The following is a 23,059-nucleotide window of genomic DNA, read 5'->3' on the forward strand; positions in this document are numbered from 1 at the left end:
CAGTTAATAAATAAAGTTTATAGATAAAATTCAAAATTCACTTGAAAAATCAGCTAAGTTATTGTCAGTTAATCGATAAAAAAAAAATAAAAAAAATCTACCGCCTACCAAATTGAACCGATGTTGAAACAATATTTTTATTCCGCCTACCGACCGCCAGAAGTCAATTGTCAGTCGTTGACAATTCAGTAGTAGTCGATAAGTGATTGATAGGAGGTAAACGACCTTAATTTCTCGTACAAATATGAGAGACAAGATTGTCCCAATTTTAATGTTAACAATTTTGCCCTTTTTTAACACTAACCTGTTGCTCTACTCTTTGTTTCAAATATCCTATTGAGTAATGTTAGGAATCATTATTTTATCTTTATTTATTTTTTATTTTTTTTTATTTTCCTAAAGATGATGTGTCTTTTAAATTTACTATTAAATTTTAAATAAATCATATTTAAATTTTGATCCAATGATAATTTTAAAAGCCTTATCAACTTTAAGTGAATAAAAAGAAGATAAAAATTGGTCCATAGCATTATTCTATTCTATTCCCTCAAGACAGCCTAGCAAAGTCACCCTGCCATGCTGAAAACCCTAGAATTGACATAGACGCTATAAAAAGAGGGTTTTGGAAACACAGAGAGAGAGTGAGAGAGAAATGGGGGATAGCGATGACTACAAGTTCCTTCAGATAAGGGACGCCATTGCTGCCGTCAATCAGAAGGTGAACCTCATCGGAGTCATCATCGAGTTCGGTGTACCAAAGAAAACCAGGGGCACTGGTACTCTCTCTCTCTCTCATTTTCTTTTTCCTTGGGATTTTCGGAAGAGCTTCTAATACGCACTTTACATTTCCTGGAAATTATCATGATTGTTCGTCTGTCTCGAGTCTGAAATTTGTGCTGCTGTGCTAATTTATTTTTATCTGAAGTATAAGGTCCATGTTTTATTTTACGTTTCTATGTCATTAAATTTCTTTGCATTTTAGTTTATATGGAAAGAAAAAAGTGACATTGGATGAATGGGTAATTTTTTTATGGTGATGATGAAACAAAGGCCGGACTCACGGCTGCTATCAGTTTGGTTGGTTGGTAGTAGGGTGATGAAAAGTGCTGTAAGGTACACGTTCTGAGCCATTTCATAAAATGTTGGAAATGAAAGATGCTTTATCCTTTTTATTTTTAATTTTTTTCCCATTTTCTGGGTGTATTTATTTTACGTTTCTATGTCATTAAATTTATTTGCATTTTAGTTTAAATGGAAAAAAAAAAAAAGTGACATTGGATGAATTGGAAATTTTTGCTGGCAATGATGAAACAAAGGCCGGACAAACGGCTGCTATCAGTTTTGTTGGTTGGTAGTAGGGTGATGAAAAGTGCTGTAAGGTACACGTTCTGAGCCATTTCATAAAACGTTGGAAATGAAAAATGCTTTTTATCTTTTTTATTTTTTCATTTTCTGGGTGTATATATTTGGAAGATGTTTAACTTTTTCACCATTTTTTCTTTATCAAAAAAACAAATTCAGTCAATTACTTGTGGAAATTCTAGATGCATAAGGATTATTTTCTCAGAACTGAAAGATTTGGAACACCCTATATCGGTTAAATTTCTGTCTTTCAAAACTCATTTCTTGTCACAATTATAGAAAATTACTCAATGAGAATGGTTGATCGACCATGAGCATTTTTAGAGTCATCTCATTGCCATTATAGTATATTTTTGCTTCAGATCCTTATTCAAATCTTGACATTAAAAAATGTTCTCCAGTTTTTGATCTATGAGGAAAATAATTATTTGTGGAAAAAGCAATGAATTCTTGCTCATTGCAGTGCATGTTGATTGGGTGGTGCTTATAACCTATGGAATCTGGTTGATTCTCAACTGCATGGCTTAACATTTCCTTTTGATTTACTGAATTCTAAAGTCAGTTTGCACTTTCAACATATGCCTACTTTTATAATCATGTCACTTTGGAATCAGTTTTTTGAAAAGTAACTTACCTTCTGTGCTTGGGTTGATCTTTAGTGTTCTTTTCAGGTTATATTTCTGCAAATATTCTTTTATTTTAGTACTCTTACCAAGAATTATGATTTGTATGCAGATTGGATTTGTACACTAAAAATAGTTGATGAATCACATCCAAAACCTGGGATTTCAGTTAATATTTTTGCTGAAAGTATGGAAAAGCTTCCCCATGTTGTGTCAGCTGGGGATATAATTCAGCTTTCTCATGTTGTGGTACGTTGTGATTTTGAACTCCAAAATATGATTTATACTTTCTGGGCCGTTTCTTTTTATATACTATTCATATACAGGCAATTTGTCAATTTCTCTTTCTTCGAAGTTCTCTGGTTATTTAAATTATTAGACGTGCCCAGGGTCTGTATTTTTATATGTTCTGCTTTTGATTAGTTGATATTTAATAATCATAAATGGGAGAAAAACAGCTGGCTCTGACAAGGTTTATGGGCTTTTAATAGATGAAACAGCATAGAGAAAAAAAGAGGAAGAAGAAAGGAAAAGAATTAGAAAGAGTGGAGAGCTTAAAATTTCTGGCTTACTGTAATTTTGTCTTAGGAAATGATGGATATTTGGCCTTGCAGATAGCTTCAAAATGCTGCACGTTCTATGTCCACTTGGTTTTATGGGTAAAAAATGTTCCGGGAATTAAAGCCTTCCAAAGTTGTCGATGGATATCTTATATTGAAACAAGGTGGAAGTTCCTCATGCGTCTTTTTTTTTCCTCAGCCATTTATCTTGAATGAGCTTATGATAGTATACTCTTTACACCTGTAATATGCTTTTTGTATGGTATATATGTTCAGCATAAAAACTTACCTCTGAAACAAATGGAGTCAAGATGTTGTGAATATTCACTAATTTATAGTTTAAAATGACTTCGTCATCTATATTGCTATAGGATTTTTAGGGGTCTTATTTTCCTCATATTCGATGAAATTAGCATTGTGAAGCGTGCTAAAAGTTTGGGCAGCTTGTTTAACAGATGAAAACTCATTGTGGTGAAGTGAATGTTGTTTTCAACAAGAGGTTTTCTTCTTTTGCTTTATATGAAGGGAAAGATGGCAAAGACTTCCTTCCTTATCAAGTTTCTTCCAAATTTCGCCCAAGAGACCTAGACAAGAAGTTCATAGAAGGGCTGCGAAAATGGTTGGTTGATTTTCAGCTTGATGAAGGTATTTTTAAAAATAAATCCATTGATATTATCAGCAGTGCATTCATCCCTTGTATTTATACTATCTCCTTAAAGTCATGGTCAAATTGTCTTAATATGTTATAAAGGTATAGGTAGGGGAAATTTAATAATAAATACACATTATAATGATCCAAGAAAAATGTTAGCCACATCTATATTATTTCTCCAAAAGGACTTGTCAAGTTACAAATGGAACTTCCTAAATCAATTATAAAGCCCAATCTCACTTAGTAATGAACCAATGTAGGACTTGCTACCCATGTAGCACATTTATAATTCATTTGCTCAATGTGAGCAATCCACCCATCCATTGTGGGACTTGACATTCTGTGGTATCACAATTTCCCTTACTCAAATCCTTGCATTTTCATATCATTTTTGTTATTTATTTTATGGAAAAATTTACAGAGGTCTTCATTTCAAAACAATTGTAAGTTGGGTCCTAAATTTACTAAATTTGAAACTAGGATCTAAAAATTAAAATCGGGTAAAGCAAAGGGGGGTTTCATCATATTTTTTTCCTTTCTACTTAACATGTCTGTACCCTCCTTTCTGTTATGTTGCGGGAGTTTAACTATGCATTTCAACCTAATGCAAAGCTTTGAACTACGCATCTGCTTTGTAGGGTTGAGTAACTTCTCATTTTTGAGGGAGATCAAGGAAGGAGACCGCATTGATTTGGCATGCAAGGTAATTCAACAATTTTTTCAGGTGTAATTTCTGCATGTCAATGAAAATGATTACCACAGTTTATTCTTTATTTAGTTATTTGTTCATTATTTTTTGTAGTTGAAGATTTATTAGGGTCTAACTTGGTCAATGCTCTTTGACATTCTTTTTTCAGCTTCCTAAAGTACTGATAATTTTGCATCCTTTTAATGTATTGTGCCTTAGATAGTTCATATCTGTGAGGTTGCTAAAGATGAGTGGATGGTGTTTCTTTGGGATGGAACGGATGCTCCGCCAATAAGTCTTCCTACAAAGTGAGTTGATCAGTATTTTGTCAATCATTATACTCAATTTCTCTGATTATGAAGCAAATGGATTGCAATTGAACTGAATTATTTAGTATAATTCTATATGGTACTCCATAACTTTTTACAGTTTGAAGATGAAAACAGAAAGTTAATTCAACGTATGCAGCGGATATCTCTTTACATCAACACCTATGGGGTTTTTCTTTATTTGTGTGACCTCTAAATCTTAATTCAGTCTGTATGAAATAGTATGATGTAGGACCATCACTATGTGTGTCCATTTCTAGTTTGAGATTTCAATGAATTGTCTTCTTTATCTTGTGTATAAGGGGATAACATTTCACCAATAATGGCCACTTATCAAAAAAAAAAAAACATTTCACTAATAATGGCCAGGAGTAGATTTGTGCTTTAGATATGTGATTTACAAGTGATCTCATTTCGTCTTCATTGCACATGTTTGTTTATTTCATAATATCTTCTAGGTGTGAAATTAATTCATATATATGTTTGGATAAATGGTATTAAACTCCTAGTTTTATAAAGATTAATCTGAAGGTTTTTAACCATAAACCACAGGTTAGAAGATGATCTGAGTAACCCGGTTCCTTTACAATTGGAACCCGTGGCCTTGCAAAGAGATCTGTTATGTACTTTTCCTGCTGTTGGAACCATCTTGAGGGTCATTTTTGACCAAGGCATGCAAAACCAGTACCTCCACTTGCTACATTCTGGAAAATGGGTAAAATTTGTGAATGTACTGTGTGAAGTGAAGTCAGGATTCTGGCTTGGTATATTGACATCTTTTACGAAGCTTCGCTATACACCAAATGACGACCAGCTCATATCAGTGCGCCAAAGGTTGTTGCTTTGGATTGACACATTGGTATATTGCACAAACGTTTTTTTTTAAGAAAATGCGGCTTATAATTATTTGTGTCAGGTTATACAATGAGCGGTTATCATCAGAAAGGGGATGTATTCCATACTGGTGCTTCCCTTGGTCACGTATTACAGGTTTCACTTTTGTTTTGGGTTTCTCATTCATTAATTATGTGATTCAAGGTCCTATCCAATATCAACTTTGTTTTCTGGAAGTTTTTGACGGTGTATGTCCTTTTCCCCTTGCAGAGGTAGATTATGACGATGTGCCGTTTGTCACATTAATGGATGTTCTTACCTACTCAGAGGTATCATATATCTCTTCCCCATTGTATTTTATTTTATTTTTTATGAATCCAGATGTAACATCTAAACAAACTCTGGTTATTTTGATGCCTATTCTCTTTATGATGGGTAATCTCTTTTTTCTTATCTCTTTTAAAGTTTGGAGAATTTCACTTTTTCCATTTCTACAATAGAGCACATGTATGCTTCCCCTGAATTCCGGAGCTGGGAAGCACATTCCATTTACTGATTTTTGTACACCTTTTTTCTTTTTAACATTTGTGTGTCGGCATATGAAGAGTTTGCAGGAATTGTGAAGGTTCTTTTTTTTTTTGGGATAAATGAAAAATCAATCCATGTGGTTGATCTAATTACAAATCACTCCCTGTGGTATAAAATAATTCAGAAGTCCTTGAGGTAGGCCAAAATAACAATTTAATCCCTATAGTCAAATTTCGTCTAAACACTTAACGGATTTTGTTAGTGTACCACGCCATCTCCTATCACTCTTAATAAAAAAAAAATATAAATATATTAAATATATAAATACATAAATCTAAAAAAAGTAATTTTTTTTTTAAAAATAATAATAATAAGAGGGGAGTGGCAATTTGAAATCTACACAGCAACCCATAAAAGATTAGTCTGCATAATTTCTAGTTCAACAATCATATTACCAAAGATAATTTCGTCGTTTCCACAACCATTAAGAGGAGCTAATATCAACTACGCATCAAAGACTATGGAAATAACCAAAATCTTTGCCAATAACCTTTCCTTTCTAATCAAACTAAAAACTAAAGTTTTGAATACACCTATCAAATTCTTCTAGTTTATTTTGAAATCAATTTTCTTTTTGAAAGCTCCGTAAAATAAAATAAAATAGAAAATTAGACCATTCTAGAGATTCTTAGATGCCTAAGGTTGCAAAAGGTTCTGACAATGAATAGCCATAAAAATATAGGAAATTAGGGTGTTAGATACCAAAATTGTACATTGTGACAATGCGAAAGAGAATGGGAGGAAGATTACCTAAGACCACGTAGTGGATTGAGACTGCGTAGTGGATTGAGAATTGGTATTGGAAAAGGATTTATAGATGCTTTTGCATTGCTCTAATACAACGATCCCCTACCACCTCTGGGGGTGGCTCCCTGGCCGCCCCCTCCCAAAGTGGGTGGCTTCGGCAACCAACCCTCTATTTAAAAAAAAAATAAAAAATAAAAAACAAATTTTTAAGTTTTTTATTTTTATATATTTAATATTTTTATATTTTTTATTAAGAGTGACATGTGTTAACATTGTATTGGTGCTAACGTGGCACACAAATAGAATCCGTTAAGTGTTTTGACGAAATTTGACTGCATGAACTAAATTGTTATTTTGGCCTATCTCGAGGACCTTTGAATTATTTTTTATACCACATGAAATAATTTGTAATTTAGGTCAACTATAAGGACTGATTCTGCATTTATCAATTTTTTTATTTATTTTTTAATTATATATATACTTTTTGTGAATTTTTAGGTGTTAAAGAATTGTCCATTTTCTAATAGGTCTGTAAACGTGGGAGTCCTATTTGTTCTACATATTATAAAAAATGAGGCCATTGTGCTATTGTGTGCCCGTGTGTGTTTTTTCTTGGTGCCTTATGAAGGAATTTTCTTTAGGTTTTAGCTTAGACTAAAGCTACACTTACTCTCATTTATCACATCCATCTCATACCGGCTGACATGATTTGTTTCAAGAGACTTACACTTTTTTTTAAAAAAATTTAATTTAATTTAATTTTATTTAAAGTGGTTATTGTAAGCCACTTAAAACACACTATGTTAGTTGGCGTGGCATGAGTGTGAAGATGCATTATTCCTTAGCTTATGACCAATTTTTGTATCATATTTTTTATTATGGTGGAAGCTCCTTATAACAAACAGCTTTCTACATTGAATGACATGTCTATCAATGTCCAAATATTTATTTCTTAGCATTTGTTTGCATTACAATTGAATTAAAACCATGACTTTTATGCTGCTGGTGTTGCTTCAAGTAAGTGCTTTCATTACATGGCAATGTTTTTTTTGATAAGTAATAATGCATTAAGAGCGCAGAGGGGCGCAACCCTAGTACACAGGAAGTATACAAAGGAGCGACTAAGTAGGGGAGAAAGAAGAAGAGAACAAAAAGAGAAAATCAGGAAAATCAATCACTAAAGGAGCAAGCCATCCTGCTGTCCATGTGAATAAAGTGTACAAAAAGAAATGAATAAGATCCTCTAGGTTCCTCGACAAATCCTCGAAGCATCTCGCATTCCTTTCCTTCCAAAGACACCATAGAAGACACAAGGGAGCCATCTTCCAAACCACCGCACTACTAGATCTACCTCCCGCCCACCAACTGGCAAACATCTCCATGACGCTTCTAGGCATAACCCAACTCAAGTTAAAGCGAGAGAAGATGACCTCCCACAACTTGCGCGCGACCCCACAATGAAGGAAGAGATGGTCCACAGACTCCCCATCCACCTCACACATGCAACAACGATTAACCACAACAATACCTCTCTTCCGAACATTATCCAGAGTGAGAGATTTCCGAAGAGCGGCCGACCAAGCAAAAAACGCCACTCGCAAAGGAGCCTTAGTACGCCAAATCCTTCTCCAAGGGAACTGATTAGGCTCCTTAAGGGCAAGCCTCTTGTAGAAAGTGCGGACCTCAAACTTCCCTTTCCTTGAAGGAATCCACCACATACGGTCAACCCCTTCCCCCCGGATCGAAGACGAATACAAGAGTGAGAAGAAAGAGGCTAAGGCCAACTCCTCCCAATCATGGATACTACGGGTAAAAGTAACGTTCCAGTGCACCATCCCATTTACACACTCCCGAATATCCGCAATGGAGGCATCCTTGTTGCGGGCTATAATAAAAAGGCCCGGAAAAGCCTCTTTGAGGGGCGTCTCGCCACACCAACAATCCTCCCAAAATTTGACCTTCCCCCCCAAACCGGGAACTAATCTGAAGTGGCACCGAAACGACCTCCAAACCCCACAAATGAATTTCCATAGCCCCACCCCATGCGTTCCACGAGGAACATTTGAACGCCAACCACCCCAAACCACCCCATACTTAGCCACCAAGATACTTCTCCACCAAGCTTCTTCTTCATTTGCAAATCTCCATAACCATTTCCCCAAGAGGGCTTGGTTGAAAAGGCGCAAGCTCCGAATCCCTAGACCTCCCTCAGAAATCGGAGAGCAAACCTCGTGCCAACTGACCAAATGGAATTTGGGTTCATCCTTGAAACCTCCCCATAAAAAATCCCGTTGAATCTTCTCAATACGGTTCGCCACGGATATAGGGATGGGAAACAGGGACAGAAGATAGGTGGGCAAGTTGGATAAGGTACTCTTGATGAGAGTGAGCCTCGCCCCCTTGGACAAATAAGAACGCTTCCACGAGGCCAACCTTCTAGCAATTTTCTCCACCATATCATCCCAAACAGCCAACTGCTTGAAGGAAGCCCCTAACGGAAGACCCAAATACTTCAAGGGAAGCGAGCTAGTGCCACAACCCAAGACGCCGGCCAGCTCATCCGTCTCAACTGAATCTCCGACTGGGACCAAAACAGACTTGGCCCGATTAATCTTTAGCCCGGAAACCGCCTCAAAGCCTATACTGAGAGCTTTAATAAATCTAACATGGCAATGTTTAGAACAATAATGTTTTTTTTTTTGGTAAGCTTGCGCCCTTTTGTCACTTTCACATTTCTTTTGTTAGAATTTCAATCCTAGAGCCCTACAGAGATCAACACTTTTTTTATGATTATGTTTTTGTAATAATTCCTAGTGATTCTCACTTTCATTACAGGTAACAGCTAAATTCAAGTGTGTAGCTCGAGTAGTTGCAGCACTTCCATGGCAGGCTGAGGACCTCCGCTCTCCACTTGGGACTTACAGGATCAGGCTGACCCTAGAGGATCCAACTACCAGAATCCATGCTCTTTTGTATGGTGAAGATGGGGTAAGACATTTCAACAACCAACTTCATGTAATCTGATCTAAAATTTCCTTATTCGATGTCCCTGTTATTTCGCCATAGTTAGTTGTTAAACTTCCTTGTGAAATGCCTTTTTGGGGTCGAAAAATGCCTTTTCATTTCCCCCCTGAGGTGCACTAGGTTTCCACCTGAGATGCACTAGGGCTTTTCTTGGGTATTTGGTTGGGTCTCTTGTGTACCATTGTGGTTGGGTATTTGGTTTGATTGGGTTTTTCTGGGTTTTTGGTTTGTTAGGGTGTTCGGTTGGGTTCCTTTGTATACATTATTGTGTACTTAGAGGCGCTTTGCGCTTTTTTGATATATACTACATTACTTATTAAAAAAAAAATAATAATAATAAAATAAAAAACTTCCTTGTGAAATGTCCCTATGTTTCTCTTGACTTCTTAACTTCCCATCCATTTGCCCTCGTATTTTTGCTTTAACATGAGGTTGGTGTCTCTTTTAAACAAATTAAATAATTTCTCCCTCTTGCTTCTTTATTTCCTGCTTAGCAGGGTTGAGTTTCGGATTAAATTTAAACGTTTTTTAAGGCAACTTGAGATTTCCCCTTAACAACAGAGTTGTATTATTGATAAACGGTTGTTTTTTGGGCTACTGCTGACCACATATAGAGCCCGTAGATCGGAAAGTACTAGTCTTAAACCCAATTATATCTGACGATAGAACACGTACTAATAGACCATATATAACAAGACTACATGTTGCCAACTACTTTTAAGTGAGTCATATATTCAAAATCTTCCACATGGTAATCCTTAATTCATATGCTTACCAAGTTGATTAGAGTTCAACAGTGCATTAAAATCAACCAGTTTCATATGCTACTTTCTTTCATCTATGCTGCTTTTGCATGGCTGGATTCTATTTGATTTGTGTCGTCTTCATCCATGATAGGAGAAATTTTTTGATGGTTATCCCTCTACTGATGTATTGAGACTTAAGATGAACAAATTACTTGGGGTAGCTGTGAGTGATAATGCTCCAAGAACTCCACCATGGGCACAATTTTGCCTTAAATCATATTACCTCTCTAAAAATGAAGCTTGGGGAAGTAGACAGTATCGAATCTTTGGCACTAAGCTGGAGTAAGGAGTCTGACAAGCATGAAGATCTTGTTTGTTGCTGCTATGTTTTTCCTTGCACGAAGCGCGTAACTGCTACCGACCTTAGAATTGTTGTATATAAAGTATTAGAGTGCATATAAATTAAGGGAGTCTTCATGCGTGACTAATTCTAGATGGCAGGCTGTAAATAGACTAATTCTAGATGGCGGGCTGTAAATATTTGCTTATTTGTACAGAGTTATCTTGTAATGTTAGGTTTTTTTTTTTTTCATCATTTGTTAGTAATTGTTTCTTTTAGTCCAAGATATTTGATCTCTGCGTTTTTAATTGAGGCTGAAATACTGTCTATTTTACGTTATTGCCAATGCACCCATGATTAAAGTGAGCACCAAGTATGGGCAAGATGGTAATTCAGGGAGTCTAGGCTTTCAGATTCAAGAAGAAAAGAGAGATCTAGGGTTTATAGAAAGAACAATTTATTCCAAGGCTCCGTTATTGGTATTGAAATTTTTTTACAATGAGTCAAAAACTGATTACAAAGGCTGGTGATCTGTTATTTATACTTTCTTAACAGCTAATAATAGACTATGCTATTCTTACGTTACGTTATGGTGACTTAAGCACAAAGACAGTCACAATAATTAACAAGCCAAAAAAATAAAAAAAAAATGGAATTACAGAAAATGCCCTGCATTATTAACAATTCAATAAACTGGTAGGATCACATCATAATCTGCCTCCCTATTAAACCCCCTTTCTCTTAAAAGGTGTATAACATTCAAGATTATTAGGCTTTTTTTTTTTTTTTAATTGAATAAGGAAAAAGGATATAGGGACATTCAAGATTATTAGTTAAAAGGCAATGTAGAGTGAAAATGGTCGGCAGAAAAGAGAATGTTGACTAGAGGAGGTAACAAGAAACTTAGGTAAGTGCTTACAATACTAGTCCTAGTCATTTTAACTATAATTTATAGCTTTGTATGGCTTTAACCTAAAGGACAAGATTAAGGTTTAAATCCTTTAATTTTTATTCTCTTACCTTTTTTAGTAAAGATGAGAGAATTTGAGAATTTATTTGTCAGGTCTCATCATGTTTCTCGTAGGCTTTATCTATAAGCTGACAGATTCTCTATTACTTTTGGCGGATTTGCTTTTTGCAATGAGTCCACCAAGCTTCTTGCATGTTCTTCATCCTTCATCAAATTGATAAGGTGTACTTTTCGTCGTCAGTGAAAGTGAAGAGATAAGACTTTGATTGTCATCAAGCAAATATAAGTGCTCTATGTCATCAGCTAGTAAATCTAGATTGTTTTTCTTCTTATTACCATATTTTCAAACAATTTTTCAGCCGGTCATCAAACAAATGAGCCACTTGAACGTAGAAGAAATGATCATGTCAACCAAACTTCCTTCCTTGTTGCCTTCTATTACTATGCATCTATTCCCACCAAGTGGATGCTTCTCCCTTGAATTTACATGTGATTAATTTAATTTTCTTTTCTTCTGGACAAAAAACGTTTTACTTGATCAAGCCAATTAAGAAAACCTTCAATATGGAGGTTTCGATTGAAAGTTAGTAAATCTATTTTAATCACTAATCATGGAGTTGTGTCTACCGTTATACTTTTCATGCTTGTTGCCATCAAATCTCTTGAAAACAGCTTCCAATTCTCATCATTCTACTGGTCGTTGTCTTCGAGCATATGAATAGCTACGTAAAAGGCTTACACTCCACGATCTTTGCCGCCATAGTAGTTGCTGCTATTGTCTTCATTTACCATCACAGCAGGAAACAACAAACTTCTAATACTATAATAAAATAAGGATAAAACTCAAAAATATTTTTCTTGCTGATTCTGAATGCTCAAACCAGAGAAACCATATGAAGATACACTTTCATTCAGAGTTCTATCTCTTGATTCTTCCCAACTTTTATTTCTATGTATTGTATCACAAAATCTGGAATTCATGTCATGATTTTTGGCCTACAAGGGCTCATGCTATTTTTTTTTATATATATTTTTTTTTTTTTTATGACATGTCCGCACAAGAGGGAAGAGGAGAATTCAAGCTAGTGATTTTCGTTTTATTAAGTGTGGTCTTAACCAATTGAACTACCTCTTAAAGACAGCTCATGCTAATTAGAGGGCAGTTATTGCTAACATGGCTCAATTCAATTCAAGACGTTCATTTTGAATGAACAGCCCCGATTCTTTGAATTACAGGAAACCTCAATCCGGTTACCGATACTTAGCTTGATTACGTCCTTTACATGTAGTTCCATCCAATGTAGAAAGACAAGGTGTACATTGACAAAGAAAGCCCACCCAATATCTCATAACAATGAAGATTTGACGCCATGCCCCTCACAGGCAGTAGGGGCAAAAATGAATTAACAAAGAAGTTTCAAAAACTTCATTTGTGTGCACAATCCATAACTGGATCTTACAACATAATGTGAATGAAAATAAGGATTTTGTGCTCTCCTTTGATGCAAACCGATTCGACCAAAAAAGAAAAAGAAAACGAAAAGGGGTCAAACTCAGTTGTAAATTGTACCTCCCACAACAGAAGTTGGCATGTAATAAATCAATCTATGTAAGATGCATGGTTTTAAGACCCTATGGTACAATGTGCCCTATAACATATACCTGTACATGTCGCAGAAAAAACCTTTCTTTCTCAAACGTAGCAAATTAGCCTTGTAGTTTGGGAAAACCACCAGTGACATAAATTAATTAGGTACAGGTGCACCATGCTCGTTAGGGTTGTGCGGCACAGCCACCTCACCAGCGGCAGGAGCAGCATGCCTACGATGCCGCTCACGAAGATAAAGGACGGTAAGGAGGCAAACAAAAAGGGTGAGTATGGTTGCATTTCCTTCCTCCAAGAGCACATCCTCCACCCATGCTTCTACTTTTGGATAGACTTCAGGCAATGAATCAATCAAATCGACCTAGATTATACACAAAACAAACCCCTCAATTCAGTCTCAAAAAAGAAGAATGGCTGAATTCAGTTTTTCAATTAATTTTCATAATCATCGACATCAAGCACAAATTAGAAATTTCAAGTTATCCCAAAAATACAAGTGAGAACTAATTTAGCTCAAAAGAGAGTTCTAAACATTATCAATCTCTTAGGATTGGAATAAACCAGACAAGTAAACTCACCAGGAAACTGTTGGCATAGTTCTTTCGTATCCACAAGCTTGCAAGGGCAAGTGTGACAGGCAATTTTGCTGCAGAATCAATTGAAAGGGCTTGATCGTAGTAACGCTTGGCAAGATGGAGATCAAATGGAAGTCCTTGGCCATGCTCATGCATGTATCCTAGGTTGAACATGGCTTGTGCATTGGATTGGGATTTGGCATGCATGTAAGCCTTTGCTGCACGTTGATAATCCCTCTCAGTACCCTACGAACAGAGAAAAGATAAAAGGATAAGGAAATCACGGAGTGGGAGATCCGAGTACATGTCTTAAATCATAATCCTGAACCTTGAGCACCCAGAGGCCTATTTCATCTTGAGACACGTACCCGACCATAGTAATATGCATCCCCAATGAGCAAAGCGGCATGTTCATTACCCTGCTCTGAAGCCTGCCACCACAAAGAATGTGCACGCTGATGCCTTTCTGCATCAGTACAAAACTCAGACTCTCCCATACACATGCTACGTTCCCCATATTTGTCGAGTATCCATGCAGCATTACTCTGTGCTACCTCATAGCCTAGCTCAGCCATCCTTGCATACAAGAGGAATGCCTTACCCACATCACCTTTTAAGTATGATTCAAGCGCCCATCTAGACAAGGAACTCCACGGCCCCCGTTCTGCAACTAATTTGTATAATGCAGTTGCCTGAAATAAAACAAACTCAACTATTGATCGATTGATATTAAGTGTTAGGCATCTTAACAATCATGATAATAACTACTAGAAATTTACATGCAATTCAAATATCAATTCTAATTCTCAAGAAGATTCTAAAACAATTGTTGAACTTAACTACTTAAGGGAAATAAAAGGGCGTTTGTGCATTAATGAACCCAAATACATTGGTGAAAGCAGAATTTTCAATTTTGTCCTTGGGGACACACAGCATTTGTCAAAATAATTGGTCAAAAGAAGTCAATATCTTGCCACCAGAGAAAGAAACATATTAATGAAAATTACACCAAGAAATCAGTTTCTCTAACCATTATCAATTTAAGCTCACTAGTTACTCGCACAATATAACATGCAAAATAACTTGATCATGCTATTTGAAACAGTATTAATGTTTAATCATACAGACATGGTTAAATTTTCAACTCTGACAATCGGACCAACTCTACTGTAGTCGACAGCCAAGCAACACTCAGCTTACCCATCAACAATGCTTGGGATACCTCTCAATTCCTTTCAACCAAAGGAAGCACTGACCCTTACCCCAACCCCAACCCCCACGCGCGCTCATTCACCCCTTTGTCCAAATCCAACAAATTGGGTCAGTATCAGAATCCTGAACCTGACCAACTGCATATATAATATGAACATTCTTAAATAAATTTGTAATTAATGCTCTTTATATGTTCTTCAATGTAACTTTCCTCAGCTGTTATAGAGAGCAATTTTTTTAAGGATGACGACTATGGTAGACATTTAGTGTTTCACTTTTCTTCTGGGTAAATTTTATGTTTTCCCAAATTCTTGCTAACATTTTTATTCCAGCAGACCAATAACATAAACCTCACTCCCCCACTCCCCACAACCCCACCCCCCGGGTGCAAAAAAATGCCAACCTATTAATTATTATTATCTTAAAGAGGAAAGAAAATAAGACGCATTTTCATAACAAGAAGAAAATAACCCTAAAAATTGTTGAATATTTTTATATAATCAATGTCACGGCCTTCTAAATTCTAATAATATAAATAATATTTCAGTTCTAATGCCAGTTATGGAATTCTGTATTTACTATCTGTATGATCATGATACAACAAACAACTAATCCTAACACAAGCATGAGGTTACTGAGCAAAAAATACTGACCTGAGAGATAATTGTCAAAACAATTAAAAAAAAAAAATAATAAAATAAAAAATAAAAGGAAAAGGAAAAGGAAAGCTTGGTTGCAATGTACATAAAATATTAACTTGGCGAAACATATACACAATGAAGAGAAAATAACATAGTCAAACTCAATTTACCATAGGAAGGTTCTTCTTAAGCCCCACGCCAGTATGGAACATCTTTGCCAGCTGGTAGAATGCCTTTGGTTGACCCGCATTAGCAGCCAGTATAAAATAGTTACATGCTAACTTCACATCCCTCTTTACCCCAATTCCTTTTAGATACATTACTCCTAGGTTATAACGGCCACCAGCATCTTCATTAGTAGCGGCCTTCTCAAAGTACTCTTTTGCCTGTCATGGGATGGATTAGTTTGTCAGGTATACTCTGAAATTAGCCTATCAATAGACCTAAAACAACTTGAGAACATGGAGGAGAGGACAAAGAAATTAAATACTGGTCAAGTAATGACAAAGTAAGAAAATACTGGAGTAGTAGTAATATTACAGTTTCCCCACAGCAGATGAAAGTTTAGAGAAAGCCAAAGACTAACTTCAAAACAAAATTAAAAAAGGCAAGAAAATCCAAATGTACACACTCTCCATTCAGGTGAACCAATAACACAGTTAAGCATTTCAGAATAATTGGGCAAAAAGAAACACATGACATGCTATATTTATTGGAGGAAGGAAAGAAATGAAAAGGCCTACATATTAGTTAAAAGAGGCGAACAGCAGAACTTTTTTGACCATTAATGTGGGAAGAGATGACCACACCATGGGTAATTAGATCAAATATAATAAGAAATCACACTGGCTTGCTCAAAGATGTAGTTAAGATTCTCAATGTTGTGGCCCACCCTAATCTCAGCCCTCAATTGGTCAACAGAAATGCAGATTCCATTACCCAAAAGGCCAAGAGGCCAATATTCTACGCTAAATTTATACTGCTCAAATTTCTTCTCGTGAATCCAAGTTTTTCCAAGCCAGCTATTGGATGCCATGTCCATTCCCCTAACTCAAATGCATGTCAAGTCACAGATTGACAGATACTGGCTACCCCTTCGATGTAGCTCTTCATAGTGGACTTCAATTGTATCTTCATCTTTATTGACAAATCAATTCAACTATGTGAACTTTCCAACAATCAATGCCCTTCCGAGCATTGTGGCACAAATTAAAAAAGGCTGCACCTTCTTTCTTTTACCTTTTCTTTTTTGTCTTTTTAAATGACAAGTTATGAAGTATTAGTAAAACAAAGGTGCAGCATGTGTTCTCCCAGCTCAACTACAGTGACACTAATTAATCTGATGAAGATAAAGAAGAGACTATCATTTCTTATCTGTAAAGGCAGAATAAACGGTTTCATGCTAGCATTAACAATATGGTAATTTGAACTCTCCTGATAAGGCGGAAAATTAAACACATTAGATTCAAAATCAGATTCTCTCAGTAGTTCTGCTTTTCATTTAATTGATGAAAATGGAGGTAACTGATTACCACAATGAGAAGAATTGAGGGCAGTAACATACACTAAATAATACCGTTCAGATAAAAAAGCAAATAAAGAAAAAGAAAAAGAGTACTGAAGAGAAACATGCCAACAAAGAGGAAGGCATAACAAAGTAGAGAAAAAAGGGCTTAATGGGTAGGTCAGGTTAAGCAAGTCAGTCCATAATCCATTGTATAGATAAATAAGTAAAGGTTCAGCATATAAATATGCAGCAAACCAAGATAATCTTACTTTGGTGTAATTCTTCTTGTCTACTCCATAGCCTTTGACATACAAATACCCCATCCCATTATAAGCTGAAAAAAGTAGCTGTTTGGACGCAAGGGTAAGCCATTCAAGCGCTTTTGTGTAGTTCCTCTCAACCCCAGCTCCCCGAGCATATATCTCACCAAGAAGTTCCATTGACCTTGGCTCTCCCTTGTCCACAGCCTTCATAAACCACGACATTGCCTTGACATGATCACGCCTCAATCCTCTCAGCCCAAAGTAGTAAAACAGCCCAATCTTATACATGGCTGCTGCATTTCCTTTCAGGGCCTGATATTCTAAAATCTGGAAGTCCTCGTCATCCTCCCCTCGTGACTTCCTCAGGGCCTCCTTATTCTCCTCGGCTCCATTGTGGATACGTACCGGTTCAATCACGGGTGAATCTTTCGAGATCAAGAAACTGTTTACAGCTACTTCTGCTAACTCTGCGTAAAGTTTAACCGCTTTATCATGCATCTGCAAATAATCAAGATAAATCAATTCGTTCATCATTAGAATACTCTTACTATAAGAACTTCAACATTCCTAAGCTACAAACTTCACAGGAGAAAATCTTCCTCAACAATAATTAGGAGTTAAATTTAATTGCATTAGAAACAGTTAAGTTTAGGTCCTAGCTTTTCCCAGCAACCAAACAGAGCATAGTTCCTAAACCCTAGGGTTTTCATGCATCAAAGAATCAAATTGTCATTTCAACTACTCAATTCCAAATTTCTAAGGGTAAGGACCACTCACATCTTGGCGCGAGTAGGTATATGCGAGGGCCATCTTGGACTCGGCGTTACCTCCCTCGGCAGCAAAGTGATGGTACAGAAAAGCCTTGGCCTTGTTCGTCTCCCTCATCATCCCCATCCCGTACAGAAACCCTAACACCGACCTCGCGTGCGCATGGCCCTCACTCGCCGCGGCCTCGATCTCCGCGGCCGCCTCCTCCATCACCCGCGCGTCGCCCGAACTCGCCGCCGCGACCATCTTAGACACGCACGAGCTGTACCGCACCTCGAGCTCGGCGCCAGGATCGGCCGAGCCGGCGGCTGGAGTGGCCACGCCGGGCTCCAAGATCGGGCGCCATGAGCCGGGGTTGAGCTCGTCCTCGGACTTGTGCGGTGAGTCGGATTCGCCGAACTCGTCCCACTCGGGCGAGTCAGGGTGAGTCGAATCGGGCGAGTCATCCGAAGAGATCGCGGTCTCTTTGATGTCGTCCTGGGAGAGAATGAGGACGAAGGGGCGAGCGGTGAGGGAGAGAGGATAGAGAGAGACAATGAGGAGAGAGAGTGAGAGCTTCAGGGTTGCGATACGCATCGTTTTGACGCTGAAGAAGAAGAAGAAGAAGAAATGGGTTTGGTTAGTTTGAAGAACAGTGAAATTCTGGGGACGATGGTGTATGATATAAAATTATAAATTATAAATATATATGTTTGGCTGCCACGTCGATTGTGCTCACTCGGCCAATCAGATCGTGCCATGGTGGCAGACGCCGGCAGTGGCCGTCTCAACTATCTAAGTCAAAAGCAGCCAAAACCGTCCCAATCAAAGGAAAATTCTTCCAAAAAGTTTTATTTATTATTTCTAAATAAAATGTTGATATGTAAAAATTTTAAAAATTATATAATGTTGTAAAATTAAAGAAAATAACAAGATAAGATAAAAGATTGCAATATATGAAACTAGTTCTTCAGGAACTATGTATTATTCTTCTCTATTATTGTGTGATTTACATACAACTCAATACTCCATTTTATAGGCATGAAATCATAATGAGAGGTTAAGGAATATGAAATGGGGAATATGAAACAAAAGGGTTAATCAATTTATTACATGGATGTTATAGGAATTCTAAAAGATGACATGAATGTGTAGAATTCCAAGAGATGGAACTAAATGGTCATCCACCAAATGCATGAATGCATTCATAACACTCCCCCTTGGATGACCATACACTAAGAATATGCCTCGTTAAAACCTTGCCAAGGAAAACCCAGTGGGAAAAAACCTGTGGCGAAGGAAAAAGAGTACAATATTCTTGTGTGCCTTCGTATGCTTTAAGATTGCCTCATTAAAACCTTGCAAAGGAAAACCCAGTGGGAAAAACCTTAGCGAAGGAAAAAGAGTACAATCAGCATAATCATTTTACTCCCCCTCATTAGCATGAAGAGCTTCAATTGTTTATGATGAAAGATCCTTCAGTCGGCGCATTCCAATGTTATTCACCAACTTCTTAAATGTTGCAGTTGGTAATGCTTTGGTAAATAAATCTGCCAAATTGTCACTTGATCGTATCTGTTTAACATCAATATCACCACTCTTCTGGAGCTCATGTGTATAAAAGAACTTTGGTGAAATGTGTTTGGTTCTATCACCCTTAATATATCCTCCTCTGATCTGTGTGATACAAGCAGCATTATCTTCATATAATATTGTCGGGCTATCTTTGATTGTGGATAAACCGCACTTTTCTCGAATGTGTTGAATTACTGATCTTAGCCATATGCATTCCCGACTTGCTTCATGAATTGCAACAATCTCTGAGTGATTTGAAGAAGTAGCAACAAGTGTTTGCTTGACAGATCTCCATGAAATAGCAGTACTTCCACTTGTAAATAGATATCCTGTTTGAGATCTACCTTTATGCGGATCAGAAAGAAAACCCGCATCTGCATATCCAATTAATTGTGAATTTGAACCTTTTGAATAAAATAATCCCATGTCAACTGTTCCACGAAGATAACGTAGAACATGTTTGACCCCATTCCAATGCCTTCGAGTTGGTGCAGAGCTGTATCTTGCTAATAAATTAACTGAAAATGCTATATCAGGTCGTGTGCAATTTGCAAGATACATCAAAGCACCAATTGCACTAAGATATGGTACTTCAGGACCAAGAATTTCTTCGTCATCTTCTCGAGGGCGAAAATGATCTTTTTTCACATCAAGTGACTGAACAACCATTGGAGTGCTCAAAGGATGAGCTTTCTCCATGTAAAAGTGCTTCAGGACTTTTTTTGTGTATGTTGACTGATGAACAAGAATTCTATTTGGAAAATGTTCAATTTGTAAACCAAGGCAAAATTTTGTCTTTCCAAGATCTTTCATCTCAAACTCATTTTTTAAATATGTGGCAGTTTTTATGAGCTCTTCTGGAGTCCCAACAAGATTTAAATCATCTACATAAACTGCAATGATAGCAAATCCGGATTCTGATTTCTTAATGAAAACGCATGGACAAATTGGATTATTCTCAAATCCTTCTTTCAATAGATATTCACTAAGACGATTGTACCACATGCGTCTGGATTGCTTTAACCCATATAAAGAACTTTGTAGCTTGATAGAATAAATACTTCGGGATTTCGAATTATATGCTTCAGGCATTTTATATCCTTCAGGGATTTTCATGTATATATCATTATCAAGTGATCCATATAAATATGCTGTAACCACATCCATTAAACGCATATCCAAACTTTCTGTAACTACTAAGCTAATCAAAAATCTAAATGTAATTGCATCCACTACAGGGGAATATGTTTCTTCATAATCAATACCAGGTTTCTGCAGGAAACCTTGTGCAACAAGTCTTGCTTTGTATCTCACAATTTCATTTTTCTCATTTCGTTTTCGTACAAATACCCACTTGTATCCAACAGGCGATACACCTTCAGGTGTTTGGACTACAGGTCCAAATACTTAACGTTTTGCTAGTGAGTTCAATTCTGCCTGAATTGCTTCCTTCCACATTGGCCAATCATTTCTACGTCGACATTCTTCGACGGTTTGTGGTTCAATATCATCATTACTTCTGGTAATGTCAAATGCAACTTTAAATGAAAATATGTTGTCGACAACAATTTTGTTTCTATCCAATATTTCTCCTGTACTTACATAATTTATTGAGATCTCATTATTTTCAGGTACCTGTTCCTCTTCAGGAGGTAACTCTTCAGGAGATTCCTCTTCAAGAGGTTCCTCTTCGGGGGATTCCTTTCCAGGAGAATTTTGTACAGAAAGTTTGGATGGATCAATTTTCGTTGCCTGTTTTGTGGGTAAGGCCTCTTCAGGAGCGCCGATTTCATTTCCTTGTGCTTTTCTCTTCCGGGGAATCTTATCCTTTGCACCAATAGGTCTTCCACGCTTCAGGCGCGCCTTAGACTCATTTGCTGCTGTATTAATTAATTGTCCTACAGGGACTTCTATCTTCGCTGGAGTATTAGCAGCTGGAATGTGAGACTTAATTATTTTCTTGTTGTCAGTAAATGCATCTGGCAATTGATTTGCAATACTCTGCAAATGAATGATCTTCTGAACTTCTAGTTCACATTGATTTGTACGAGGATCAAAATGAGATAACGTCAAATTATTCCAAGTGATTTCTTGTCGTGCTTCTGGCAACGACTTTTCTTTCCCTAGTGATGGGAATATGTTTTCATTAAAATGACAATCTTCAAAACGTGCTTTAAAAACATCACCAGTTAAAGGCTCAAGATATCTAATGATAGAAGGAGAATCAAAACCAACATAAATTTCAAGTCTACGTTGAGGTCCCATCTTAGTGCGTTGAGGTGACGCAATTGGAACATATACAGCACAACCAAAAATACGAAAATGAAAAATATTTGGTGGTTGACCAAATGCAAGTTGCAAAGGGGAATATTTTTGGTAAGCTGTTGGTCTGATCCGAACTAATGATGCAGCGTGTAATATTGCATGTTGTTGTGCAAATTTATTTAACTCGCAAGTGCACGAATCGATTGTAGTTTAATGGATTGCAAGTGCGAGGTCGATCCCACAGAGAATTGTATTTTTGAAAGAGCAATTTATATCTAAACTAATTAAATCCTAATCTAGTTCCAAAAGGGTTTTGATTTTTTTTTGAAAATTAAAGGATAAACATAAACTAAATAAAATAAGTAAATCTAAGGATAAAGGTACTAAGGTTTGAGAATTCACACTCACCAAATCATAACAACATACTTTATGTTCATCAATATTAATCCGAAGTTCTCACAAATTAAATCATAGATATGTTTTACTATACTTCAAAGAATTAATCAAAACCATCCCATGTATCCATTCATTGACCAAATCACAAAAGGAATCCAAATTCAATTGAAACACCAGATGTATCCGTAGAACAAATCACAAGGGATATCCAATTTTTATGAGTTAAAAGCTAAGCAATCAATCATATGAAATTATCTCAAATCATCAAATGTATCCTTGAATCACAAGAGATATCCAAGAATCACTCCATACAATTGATTAGAAGTAAAACAATTGAAATATAAAACCCAATAAAATCAGAATAATAAAAACTTACATAAAAGTATTGATATTCTTCATCGGTGAGGCTTCATCCCCAATCTTAGTTGGGAATTTAGCTCCACATAAAAATAAAATCTAAACCTAAACCTAAACCTAAACCTAAAGAAAAACTAAACAAAATAATTTTGCTCTCTGGGATTGTGTATATATTCTTGAATGCAAAGAAGTCTATTTATAGGCTTAGGGAAGTCCTAGAAGCCCAAGTAAACCTAGATAATTTGGAGATCTGTCTCCCAGTTAAAATAGAAGTCTGAAATCGGAATATGATTCGTCCAGATTTGTGTCCTTTAATTGCGGGGCGATTTTCGCATAGAAAATCTCAGAATTACGAAAATCCTATTTCACAACAAATTGTATTATTTTGAGCTAGCTTTCCAATTCCGTTTGAATCACTTCAATCCGATATTTGAGCGGAGAGTTATGGTCAA

The 23,059-nt window shown here is 36.6% G+C and overlaps 2 protein-coding genes and 2 non-coding genes across 5 annotated transcripts; 3 read left to right on the forward strand and 1 right to left on the reverse strand.

The window, feature by feature from the left end:
• The first annotated feature begins 561 nt into the window (after nucleotides 1-561).
• On the forward strand, nucleotides 562-10,748 carry LOC132184507 (protection of telomeres protein 1a-like). 2 transcript variants are annotated; one of them, XM_059598159.1, is made up of 10 exons: nucleotides 562-776; nucleotides 2,098-2,234; nucleotides 3,001-3,190; nucleotides 3,836-3,900; nucleotides 4,105-4,193; nucleotides 4,767-5,048; nucleotides 5,131-5,204; nucleotides 5,319-5,377; nucleotides 9,219-9,371; nucleotides 10,305-10,748. In XM_059598159.1, the coding sequence occupies exons 1-10, from the start codon at nucleotides 653-655 to the stop codon at nucleotides 10,497-10,499; spliced, it is 1,368 nt and encodes a 455-aa protein (XP_059454142.1). In that variant the 5' UTR covers nucleotides 562-652; the 3' UTR covers nucleotides 10,500-10,748. The 2 variants fall into 2 exon arrangements, with proteins under 2 accessions (XP_059454142.1, XP_059454143.1); XM_059598160.1 differs by lacking the exon at nucleotides 562-776 and adding an exon at nucleotides 1,311-1,379.
• LOC132185987 (small nucleolar RNA snoR113) lies at nucleotides 1,032-1,131 on the forward strand. The gene has a single exon (XR_009440672.1). It is a non-coding gene; the product is annotated as a small nucleolar RNA snoR113 (small nucleolar RNA).
• On the forward strand, nucleotides 1,298-1,397 carry LOC132185986 (small nucleolar RNA snoR113). The gene has a single exon (XR_009440671.1). It is a non-coding gene; the product is annotated as a small nucleolar RNA snoR113 (small nucleolar RNA).
• A 2,035-nt stretch (nucleotides 10,749-12,783) lies between the features above and the next one.
• LOC132184805 (ERAD-associated E3 ubiquitin-protein ligase component HRD3A) lies at nucleotides 12,784-18,675 on the reverse strand. Its single transcript, XM_059598573.1, has 6 exons — nucleotides 18,045-18,675; nucleotides 17,274-17,765; nucleotides 15,668-15,883; nucleotides 14,013-14,336; nucleotides 13,648-13,890; nucleotides 12,784-13,430 (listed from the first exon to the last, which is right to left on the reverse strand). Exons 1-6 carry the CDS (start codon nucleotides 18,609-18,611, stop codon nucleotides 13,209-13,211), a joined length of 2,064 nt encoding a protein of 687 aa, XP_059454556.1. The 5' UTR covers nucleotides 18,612-18,675; the 3' UTR covers nucleotides 12,784-13,208.
• Nucleotides 18,676-23,059: the final 4,384 nt, after the last annotated feature.

The sequence above is a fragment of the Corylus avellana genome, chromosome ca6 (assembly GCF_901000735.1).
Source record: "Corylus avellana chromosome ca6, CavTom2PMs-1.0".
NCBI lineage: Eukaryota > Viridiplantae > Streptophyta > Magnoliopsida > Fagales > Betulaceae > Corylus > Corylus avellana.

Bases quoted from the DNA above. Each gene is read 5' to 3' on its own strand.
- LOC132184507 (XM_059598159.1), top strand. From the start codon at position 653: ATGGGGGATAGCGATGACTACAAGTTCCTTCAGATAAGGGACGCCATT. The intron at 4,194-4,766 runs GTGAGTTGATCA...CATAAACCACAG, and splicing joins CCAATAAGTCTTCCTACAAA to GTTAGAAGATGATCTGAGTA. The intron at 9,372-10,304 runs GTAAGACATTTC...CATCCATGATAG, and splicing joins TTTTGTATGGTGAAGATGGG to GAGAAATTTTTTGATGGTTA.
- LOC132184805 (XM_059598573.1), bottom strand. From the start codon at position 18,611: ATGCGTATCGCAACCCTGAAGCTCTCACTCTCTCTCCTCATTGTCTCT. The intron at 15,884-17,273 runs GTAAGATTATCT...ATCCCATGACAG, and splicing joins ACAAGAAGAATTACACCAAA to GCAAAAGAGTACTTTGAGAA. The intron at 13,891-14,012 runs GTACGTGTCTCA...CTCTGTTCGTAG, and splicing joins ATGCATATTACTATGGTCGG to GGTACTGAGAGGGATTATCA.